This window comes from Sinocyclocheilus anshuiensis, unplaced genomic scaffold (assembly GCF_001515605.1).
Source record: "Sinocyclocheilus anshuiensis isolate Anshui unplaced genomic scaffold, SAMN03320099.WGS_v1.1 scaffold660, whole genome shotgun sequence".
Lineage (NCBI taxonomy): Eukaryota > Metazoa > Chordata > Actinopteri > Cypriniformes > Cyprinidae > Sinocyclocheilus > Sinocyclocheilus anshuiensis.
Genome location: NW_015557099.1, coordinates 294,093 through 306,151, shown reverse-complemented (window position 1 = coordinate 306,151; position 12,059 = coordinate 294,093). Strand labels below are relative to the sequence as shown.

At 34.0% G+C, this 12,059-nt stretch overlaps 1 protein-coding gene across 1 annotated transcript in view; it reads left to right on the top strand.

Moving 5' to 3' along the window:
• The window catches only part of LOC107677510 (xyloside xylosyltransferase 1-like), a 53,738-nt gene that overhangs the window by 16,120 nt on the left and 25,559 nt on the right, over positions 1-12,059 (top strand). Inside the window, exon 4 of the mRNA XM_016472439.1 lies at positions 8,068-8,200. Coding sequence (XP_016327925.1) covers positions 8,068-8,200 — 133 coding nt within the window. The remainder of the gene's footprint in view (positions 1-8,067; positions 8,201-12,059) is intronic.

Genomic DNA, 12,059 nt, shown 5'->3' with positions numbered 1-12,059 from the left:
CCTGTGATGTGACCCTGTTCCCCTCACACACACACACACGACGCGTTACTCTGCGCTGCGCAAAACTCCGCATTTGAGCAGTCAATAGCAAATACTTAAACTAGTAACAAAACATACTTACAGTAGCTGATTCAGAAGCACCAGATTGTCATATCAAAGTCAGAATTACCTCCTCTCTCAGCTTGTAACACTCCAAAGAGAAAGGAAAACTTGAAATCACATCATATGACCCCTTTAAAACAATCCATTCATTTGGATTACGTTGTTTTAACATTAATTTAACTAATAAACTTAATGTGATGCATATTTTACAGTCAAGAATGAGATTTATGTAATAGTACCAATAAACTGAATGTGTTTTTAAATATGCAGTAACTTTTAATATGCAATAATTATATATTAAACCTGGTTTATATATTTATATATTATTTAGGTATTAATAAATTCAGTTTGTTTCAATCTCATACATTCTAACTAAATTAATTTGAATTGTTCCACAGCTGGCCATATTTGTGCCATATTCCGTTTTGTTTTTACAATTAACAGATTTATGCTGATTATAAGCAATGAATTCATATTGAAAAATATTTTTTGTTACTTATGTACAGCATTGTTGTGTTCTTGATTCTGATTAATTAACAGACATGACAAGATATTATAATTAATGCACACCCAAAATGAATGCAAAGTGCTTTGCATCTTGTGTAAGCATTGTTATTTTTATTAATTTATTTTATTTTTATTTATCATTTTTATTTATTTATTTAAAAGCTATAGTTTTTTACAGAAAGGTCTAAAAGTGCAGTTATTAAATGGAAATCAAAAGCATTTGAAGTGTGAAAAGTATTAATTGTAACATTATAATATCCTACAGTCTCTCCCCTGTTGTTCACCTTGTTGCTCAGGAATTGTTTTCTTTGGCCAGTGACCTTTAAAGACACTACGCATGAGTTCACTCACAATGCCCTATAGATGTCAGATGGCACCTGTGGAAAACAAAAAGTCTGAAGTGGCATTAACAACACTGAGAACCTAGTGGACCCTGGGAAATGGAAAGTTTAGAATGAATGTGCATTCTACGAACTGAGATTCACTGAAAAGCGCTGCCTGCACCTCAGTAAGGCCTGCAGGGGTGTTCGGGTCGATTTGTTTGCAAATTTCTCTCTGGCGATTTTAGTCAATTCTCATTGAGGAGACATAATTCATATCTGAAATGAAATGCTTTGGAAGCTGAAGATTCAGAAATCAATAGCTTGTTGCTCAATAGTGGGTTTTTGTTTATATGTTTTGTTCCTTTGAAAGTCAGTATGCTTTTATTGCTGAATGTGTCGCTTGTAGTGTCTGAGTTTAATATGTGCACTTTATTCGGTCAGAAACTCCCTCCTGAGTTGTTCACTTTCTAGCTTGATTCACTGGGTCGTGTAGAGCCTGTGATTTCACAATTGGGCCATTTATATCTGCAGGGGTGCCAAAGCACGCTGTCAAAGTGACGTGTGTGTGGAAGGCTAAGAAAGGGAGTTGAGAGCGTGGCCTTTGGGGTGAATGAGTCTTGTACTTTTTTTACGTTTTGAATTTCTGCGTGAGTCAAACAATTTGCAGGTTGACAGGAAGTAGGTCAGCTCACTTTATTGTTCTCCTGCAGGTCACTGAAATAGAAATTATCCAGGTGTGTATGAATACTCTCTATATCGAGTCATATCGACTCTCTATGCTGACTATAAAGGAATCCATTTCTTTTTTGTGACCTGGATAATCAATAATTCAGAAAGTTTAGACACTTGTGTGCAGTTTGTCAGCGCTGTATCTTTTTATTGTTCCCTTCTGTTTCTGGGACCCAATAAGGCATAAATGCTTTGATTCAGTCATTCTAGTTTACATCTAGCATCTTGCAAACATTTATCAAGAAAACTTCACTAGTAACTCTTTACAAAGCACTTTTTATAATGTTTGTGGTCAGTAAGATTTTTAAATATGTTTCTAATTAAGTCTCTAATGCTCATCAAGGCTGCATTTATTTGATCAAAAATACAGTAAAGACCGTAATATTGTGAAATGATGTAACAAATGAAACTAATTGTTTTCTATTTTAATATATTTTAAAATGTAATTCATTCTTGTGGCGTAAAGCAAAATTTTCAGTGTCACAAGACCCTTCAGAAATCATTGTAATATGCTGATTTGCTGCTTATGAAGGATTTCTTCTTATTATTAATGTTGAAAACAGTTGTGTTGCTTAATATTTTTGTGGAAACCATGATTTTTCAGGACTGTTTGACTAAATTGGAAAAGAACAACATTTATTTGAATTAGAAATCTTTTGTGACATTATAAATGTCTTAACTGTCACTTTTGAATAAAAGTGAATAAATATCTTACTGACAACAAACTTTTGAATGGATCTATATGCTAACATTAGCTACTGCAATAGCAGAAATAACAATGAACAGTGCTTTTACTCTTGTATAATCTTTTCTTCTTTTTTTGTTGTTATATTTTTGGGCTTTTTATTCTTTTATTATTCAGACAGGACAGTGGAGAGATGACAGAAAAGTATTGGGTAGAGAGAAGGGAGCAGGACCGGCATTGGACCTCAAGACGGGAATCGAACTCGGGTCGCCGTGGCGTGAACACAGTTGCGCTGTATATGTCGGAGTACTAACCACAGGTTTTAAAGATTTAAAACATTTTAAAGTGTTTTAAATCAACACTGAACATAAACAATGAACAACAGGACATTAACATTAGCCTAGATTAATAAATGCTGTAAAAAATTGTTGTATATTGTTAGTTACCTAAGGCATTAAAGGGATAGTTCACCCAAAAATGAAAATTCTGTCATTAATTACTCACCTTCATGTCGTTCCAAACCCATAAGACCTTCATTCATCTTCAGAAGACAAATTAAGATATTTTTGATGAAATCCGAGAGTTTTCTTAGCCTGCATAGACAGCAAGGGAACTACCACGTTTAAGGCCCAGAAACAAAGGACATCGTTAAAATAGTCCATGTGACATCAGTGGTTCAACTGGTTTAGTTTTATGATGCTACGAGAATACTTTTTGTGCACAAGGAAAACAAAAATAACAACTTTATTCAACAATTCCTCTCTGCCACCATTCACGAGTGTAGCACGATGCATAAGAATTGTTGAATAAAGTCATTATTTTTGTTTTCTTTGCACACAAAAAGTTGTGCAAAGTTTCATTTTGAATCCTCTATTGTGTTGTCTTTCATGTTGTAATTCTAACTTAACTCATTATTAGCTCACCCTCATTTTGTTCCAAGCCCATTTGAAAAAAAAAATTACTTTTGTGGATGTTATTTTGAAGGCTCTTCACTTTCCATACAGTGGTAGTTCATAATGACCACCACAGCTGTTCTGCTTGTGTGTTCATGCTTGGAACAACATGAGGGTGAATTTTCATTTTTGGGCCAACTATTCTTTTAACAGTGGTCTTTCATTTCCTTTTGACCCACTGACTGGCTACTCAAACCCACCTCAAGGAATTCCGTCCTGATTTCTCTGTATGTCAGGAGGCGGTCTGTCTGCTTGCATGACTCCCGTCGTCTCCCCCCAGGCTTATTCCGGTCATCGACTCTTTACCAACAGGGCGGTCAATACCAGCCCGCTGAGAGGCTGACTGAATAAGTGAGCCCTGAGGAAGAGACTGACACCATCCGTCTCACTTTATCCCTGGAAGACCACTGGCCCACTGAGCTAAAATGAGGGTTTTTTTGGGGTCTAAAAGAGCAAGATTAGGTGCTCTGTCCGTAATGATGGATTTTTTGTTCTTTTGAAAAATGACCGGGGGAAAAAGAATCACATGCCCAGTGATTAAAAATAAAATACTTGCTCTAGTTTTATAATCTGTCATATTGCTGTGAGGGATTTGGCTGTTCATTAAAGGAACATTGAACCTTGAGGTGGGCTGCTATATTAACTGCTTAGCCCAAGTGACAATAGGAGCTGTGAAAATAATTGGCCCTTGTTTTAAGTGGCTGTGAATTTTCTCTTATTGTGAAGCATTGCCATGTGTTCGCAGCTCGTGAGGGAACAGAAAGCCTGTGTTTTAAGACTCTTTGGCTGCCTTGAGCAATGTTTGTGAACACAGAAGTCTGCTACTTTCTGTTTCTGTAGCAGTTGTTTTTATTGTGTCTGCTGGAAAACAGATCAACAAGAATATCTAAAGGTACATATTTAAGTGTTTATTCCCAGTAATGTCTTTGATTTCATTGATCTTATTAGAGGTTTCAACATAACTTTATATACAGGTTTACACTGTGTGCTAACCAGACACGAAATGACAAGAATGGCATTCAATCACGAAACAGATCCACCAATCAGAACTGTTCTGCTTGTTTGTGAACTAAAGCAAACATTGCTAGTACTGCAGCCGAAGAGCATAAAATTAAAAACACATACATTGAAGTATCTGACTTTTTTCTCGCTTTTTATGGCTGATTGATTGATCAACCATAAAATTTTGATGATGATTTAATATGCAATAAGACAAGGTCCACTGACATTTTAGTGTTGACACGGCTGTCTGGCACGACACCACAAAGATGAAATTTGTTTGTATTATTTTTAAAATAAGATTTAGCATTATTTGAGTGTTATTAATAGCATTTATTAATATTTTGAATCAGTTTTTATTTTTATATTTTGTTTTCATTTTAATTTTAGGTTAAGTTTTAGTAATCTTATGTGCTTTTGTCATTTTTATTAGTTTTGAATATATTTAACTTTCATTTTTATTTATTTCAGCTTTAGTTTTAGTCATTTTAGTTTATCAACTAAAACTTATTTTATTCAGTTAGCTGCCAGGGCAGCATTTCTAATTTTAATTTAAGTTTTTCTTCAAATATTTATATTTTATTTTACTTGAGCTTTATTTCAGTTAACAAAATCTTTTTATTTATTTATTTATTTTTAATAATTTTAGTTAACATTAACAATGCTGCTTAACAACAGTCGCTTTATCATGTTGTGTTTGGTTGGGACAGTGTTCGATTATATGTAGTTGCAGACAAAATCTCAATACTCAAAAGATAGTATTTGGTACACTCTTTGTCTGTTTAATGGAAAATAAGGGAGAGGCTAAAAATGTCGAAACAAACCATATCTAGGTGATTTCTAAAACCACCTCAGATATTGTTTTATCAACATTCAAACTCAAAAGGTGAATTGTATTCTATGCTTTGAAGAACAAAGTAGACCTTTGATATACTTAAAAAGAAACATCTGTGATATCTTTGTGTAACTCATTTGTCATATGACTTATCTAGAATTGAGTCACTATGCTAAGGAGTTACTGTCAGAACGTAAACATGCATGCATCTGGAAATTTCATCGTTTTGAAACTTTGTGCAATGTCATTTATATTTGACTCTAGGATCATTGATAACTATTAAAAAAGTTACTTTTTTAAGTTTCAAAATGACAAACTCAACCTTTTTAAAAAAAAAAAAAAAACAGTTGTCAATGATCCTAGAGTCAGTCATGTGACTCCATATGTCTGCATGCAAAGATCACACCCTATAAAAATGGAAACCTTTTTCTTGGAAGAACATTTTCATGATCATGTGGAAGGTCCCAGAAAGAGGTTTCCATTTCTATAGGATGTGATCTTTCATACTAGATTTTAACTCACCCCATTGCATTTAACTATTTACCACTTGAGATATTTTTCTTGCTGTTGGAGAATGGCCAGATAAGACCAGGTTTTAATGTCGTAATGAAGTTGACCTATATCAGCCTCTATCACTTGCTGCTGTTTTCACTGGGGAAGGCAATAAAGCCATAATCCACAGAGAACAGATGGAATTCCACCTGCTCCATACTTTTAGTGATAAAGTAGATTACTTGGATTACTTTGTATTGTTATTCACCTTAATAGGTTTTCAAATTGTGAATACATAATTCATTTGCAGGAGGATTACTGTATATCTCAAAAGAAGGGACAACCTAAAAGAGTCAGATATTTCCCAAGATGATGCTGTTAAAAGCTAGTGCAAAACTCTTATATCTGTAGAACACAGCCACTCTCTTAAAAGTATGTCAAGCTTCAGCGGCCCTAGTCATTTTAGATGACCAGGCTATTTTTGAGCATGTTCAACTGTGTTTTCCCTTGGCTGTAAACATGCTGGGAATGTCCTAGATGTGTATGCACTCAGCTAAAACTAGACATTTTGTTTATAAAGCTCCATAGGCATGTCTCCAGCACCTTGGGCCTGGTGATGATGGAGCTGGTGAACTTCACGTGGTCCTGTTTCTTGAAAGTCTTTATTGCTTCAGGCTGCAGAGGCCCAATAAAATGAATTAGTGCAGTGGTTAATGCTTCAAAGGTGCATTTTAACGTGCTTGCTGACATGCCCTCAGGTGCACACCAAGCCTCTGTGGCTCATCCTGCCCAAAGTGATTGTTCCTTTTTTGATCTGGTGTACTGTGACGCATGGGTTTTATTTTTGGAGGTTTGAAGCGACTCTCAGTTTTGGAGGGTAAAAATGGTCCTTATTCAAACTGGGGAGTCAAGGTTGGTCTTTGGGATTTGCTCATTTCAGAGCTTTTTCATTTTCAGAAGTTTCAGGAATGAATCATAAAATATGGCAAATAAGCATTATCATGGTCGATATTATAAATTAACACTGCCTGTTTTTGTTGTTGGTTTTAATAGTGCTCTGCTAAATAGTCACATCAGAATGAAATAGTGTACTGTAGAATAGATTGTTGTGGTAACAGTTCTTCTTTGTTAAAATGAATGCATTAAAAATACAGAACTAACTTTTAACAGCATTTATTAATCCTAGTTAATGTTAGTTAGTGTTACAACTTAACATTAAGGCTGCATTTATTTGAACAAAATACAGTAAAACGAGCAATATTTTAAAATAACAGTTTTCTGTTTTAATATATTGTAAAATGTAATTTATTGCCGTGCTGGCAAAGCTTTTCAGCATCATTACTCCAGACTTCAGTGTCACATGATCCTTCAGAAATCATATGCTGATTTGCTGCTCAAGAATTTTTTTTTATTATCAGTGTTGAAAACAGTTGTGCTGCTGAATATTTTTGTGGAAACTGATACACTTTTTTTCAAGACTCTTTGAATCAGTGTTGAAAACAGTTGTGCTGCTGAATATTTTTGTGGAAACATACACTTTTTTTCAAGACTCTTTGATGAATAAAACGTTAAAAAGAACAGCATTTATTTAAAATTATATTATTTAAAATATTTTATAACATTATAAATGTCTTTACTGTCACTTTTGATCAAATGTATGCTGAATAAAAGTATTAATAAATATTAATTAAATACTACTTAAAATAATTTTAGTTCTTCTAGTGCAGAGTGTACTATTATCTACTTCCAGCTGATTATTAAAGCTCATTGAACTGGGAGAGGATAAATTATTTTAACATTATACATTTTTTTATTTTTACATCTCTAGGTTTTGTTTTTGATCTCCGTACACTGTGGATGTGCTTCCTGTTTCATACAAATTCAGCACTTGTCCTCCTTTTATCATTGCTCATGAAGTGTTTTGTAGTCAGACTGTGTGTTTGGAGGGGAACGCTGAGATCGTTGATATTGATTTGTCCAGTTTCCGGTGCTTGTTTGGAGAGACGTCAGTGTGAAATGCCTGACCAACTAAACAGCTCCGGCTGGCTGCTCTCTTTTCATTGTTCTAATTACAACAAGAATAGTTTGGGCCCCCTATGTTTTGCTTTCCGAATGTGTGTCATTGTGTGCGCGGCCTCTGCTCCACAATGGTGTGTCCAGAATGTTGTCTTGAGGGCTTTGTTCGTTGTCCAGTGGGTTCACACGAAGACCGTGAGGCCATCCGACGTGAGAAAACCCCTCCAGATCCATCATTTGTTATTTCAACTATCTTATGGGTTTTCTGCATTATCGAGCATGCGAAGAAACAATATAGTATATATACAATATAGTATCTCTGATTCATTGCATGTAGCACTGTTCACAACCCATAGGATGTGATTATTTTGGTGTTTGTTAATTTCATACAGATTTGCTTTACTTTCTCTTTCTTTTGCACCCTAGAACTGAAGTGCATTGTTCAGTTGGACCTGGACCTCAAATTCCGAAGCAGCATCAGAGACCTCTTCCAAGAGTTTAACCATTTCCCTGCTGAGGCTGTCATTGGAATTGCACGTGAAATGCAGCCGGTTTACAGGTATCTGACTCCGCTCTGTGTACAGTAAAGTAATTGTGTTCACTGTTCTCACATTTATATACTCCTTGTTGATAAATCTGGTGCATTCATACCAAAAAGTATGAAAAGAAGCGCTACACGATATATTTGAATGTTTTGAATGTTTGTTTAATTTGTCGGTATTGGTCAAAATTGGATATTTAATTGTATAATTGTATATTTCCCCAATTTATAATTTTTAGATTACCTTTGCCATCATCTAATGTTAGCTTAAAGTAAATCTTTCAAAATATTAGGATGTTTATAGTTGTTAAAAGTAAATAAAGTCTCTAAATGAATATCGTTTTTTTTTTCACTGTACATTAAAATGTTAATTTTAGTGTTTATTATTTTATAAGATAGAATTTAAAAAAAAAAGAATTTTAAAGGGGTCATATGATGCTATTTAAATTTTTCCTACTCACAGACTGTAAGTACGTTTTCATTTAAAGGATTTGCTACTGATGATTCAAACGTGAGTTTTGGGCAGTGTAGAGTAGCACTTGTTGTTTGTCATTTCTCCGATCACAAATGCAGACATGGTTTTATGTTTACGTGGCGCGATGCAACGCAACGTGTAAAAAGAGAGTATAAGTCATAATCCGTAATTATGTCCCCACTGGATGCCTCGTTTATAATGGGTTTTAATGTTTATGTCTCGTTGCTCCGGCCGGACAGGGCATCATCACAATATGATGGCCATTCTTTTTAGCAACATCATATGACCCCTTTAATACCTGCAATTTATTGGTTATCAGCTATAATTGAAAATATTTTTAATATATGATGCATTCCAGTATTATTTTAGTATTATTTATATGCTGTTATATAAATATTTTGAGTTCTAATTTTTAATTTTCATTTTAATCCTAGTTTTAGTAATTTTGTGCTTTTTTATTAGTTAACTTTTTTAGTATTTCTTTTTAATTTAACTTGACCTAGTACTTCAACTTAAACGTTAAGCTTAAAAGATAGCTGCCAAGACAACATTTCTATTTATTTATTTTTTTTACTTTTTCATTTAATATATTTTATTTCAGCTTTATTTCACTTACCAAAAACAATTTTAATAGTTTCAGTTAGCAATAACAAGAATGGTACATTTCTAATAAAAAGTACTGTAATACCACCTTGTTTTGTGTTTTACATGGTAATACCATGATAGTTTGGATGTTCACCATGGTAGTACAATGGTATTCTTTGAAGGTCCATGTAAATATGATGGTACAAGCACCATGGTAAATTTCAAAATGTTATGAAATTACCATTTGATACACTACCGTGTTATGATGACAGTAATGTTTTGTGTCTTTTAGGCAAGCACTATAGTATTCTCTGTTCTGTACATCAAACCTGTAAAAGATATAGAGGTGCACTTTGATTTGCACCTAAATTTAGAAAAAGGGTGACAAAATAGCAAAGTCCTACTGTACAATTTGGTCAAAACAACTTTTTCAAAATCTGAAAGAGACTTTGAACAACCTGTCCTCTAAACAGAATGCCGAAATGGTCAATGCCATCAGCCTTGTGGCCTGGCAAAGGCAAGCTGGGCATTAAAATTGGGATGCATGTGGAACCAAATAGAGGTGGAATCATTTTCACAATGTTCTCCAAGAGCCATCATGTGACTAGAGCTTTCAGGAAACCGTTTCTAATAGTTCCAGTGTTTAGCATCCGAAACACGAGGAGGAAGCTCAGATTGGTGATAGGAATTCACAAAGGAGGCTGTTTTTTCTTTTGCTTTCTTGAGTGTGTTTGTGTGATTTTTCTGTGTGTCTATGCATGAGAGAGGGAAAGACTGTAGGGGCTTGTTGGCTTAAAAAACCCCACAAACCCTACATTGATGTTGAGCCTCTTTTGAAGCAAGACAGCCTTGTTTTAACAGACTTTCCTAGTTGATACCTCATTTAGCTTCCTTAAAGAGGCACAAAGAACTAACAACCTAAAACAGCTTTGATTACCAGGATATTTAACCAAAAAGTGTCAAGACTCACATGATTGAGTATACAGGCATGAATGATCAGATTCATGTTGATGTTGATTAATGAGCATTTACCAAAGTACTTTAAGGGTTGGCACTAGATGGCACTTTAGTCCCCACTATTCTCTTGTTGAATGTTGTTTCTTTTCATTTGTCCTATATTCTCATCAGACCTTCCTCACCTCAGTCAGAGCAACAAGTCAAGTCCTTGTATAAGAAACCAGCAAATCGTAGCAAGTACATCTCTATTTTAAAAGAATACTTCAACCAAAAGAGAAAACTTTGCCATATTTTACTCACTCATTTGTTGTTTCAGCACATATAATGTTTTTTTTTTCCTTCTTTCTTGAAAACGTACTAACATAATTGGATGGTAATTCAAAAGAGAGAAGAGTGCCCAACTGCCCATATAGTTTCTTGAAGCAGTACAGTAGCTTTGCAAGAAGAACAAACTTGCATGTAATTTATCATCTTTTTTTCTTTTTAAGTAATCAAAAAAGTACTGTACAGTCAGCTGATTATTAAATAATCTCTCACAGCATGATCAGGAACCAAATGTAAGACTCGTTGCATTGCAATTTAGTTAAGTTATCTCTATTATGTTAGAAGAAAGAGAATGTGTAAAGGTATGAAAGAAACTAGCTACACTGCCATTTAAATGTTTGGGGTAAGTAAGATTTTATTTATTTATTTTTTGAAAGAAATTTTAAGCAAGGATGCATACAATTGATATAAGTAACAGTTAAGACATTCATAATGTTGCAAAAGACTTCTATTTCAATAAAAAAGTTATTTTTTTTAACTTTCGTTTTATCAAAAAATCCTGAAAAAATGTATCATGGCTTTTCACAAAAATATTAGTAGCACAACTGCTTTCAACTTGGATAATAATCAGAAATATTTCTTGAACATATTAAAATGATTTCTGAAGGATTATGTGACTCTAAAGACTGAAATAATGATGCTGAAAATTCAGCTTTGTCAACACAGGAATGATTACATTTTGAAATATATCGTAGAAAACAGTTATTTAAAATTGTAAAAAAAAAAAAAAAAAAAAAAAAACCTTAATATTACTGCTTTTGCTGTATATTTTATAAAATAATTGCAGCCTGATTGAGCATAAAGGCTTCTTAAAAATAAATAAATAAATAATTATAATTAAAAAAAAAATCTTACAAACACCAACCTTTTTTTTTATTGTAAGAACTGAGTTTAAGAACTGTAGTCAGTTGCCTTAAATTATTGTTTAGTGTCATTACACCATGTGCATAATTATTAGGCACGTTGATATTCTGATGATACCTTTTTTTCCAAGCACATTTTACCAATTCCAAACCACATCAAGCTTAATAACTACTATTAATTTTGTATTTAATCATTTATAAGTTAAAGTAAGGAAACTTTGCTTCCTTTGCTCCTGTTAACAAACGTTGGTTTTCATGAGACTCACTGGCGCATGCGCAACGCTTACCTCATACGTCATGCTCCCGGAGCTGCTTTCGTGTACAACTGTTGGCGCAAGCTACATTAAAGTGATTATTACTGAATAATCTAAAGTTTTGAATATGGATATTTTTCTTACAAAAACGCATCGATTCGCTACAGGGGGCCTTTGTTCACCCCCCGGAGCCGTGTGAGACACTTTTTTTTTAATGGATGGGCGCTTTTTATTTAACTTCTTTTGGACTGATGCATGCAACAACGGCTGAGTGGCATTGAACAGCTTGAAATATCAAAGACAATTTTTTATATAACTCCGACTGGATTCGTCTGAAAGAAGAAAGTCATATACACCTTTGATGACTTGAGGGTGAGTAATTTATGGACTAATTTTCATTTTTGGGTGAACTAACACTT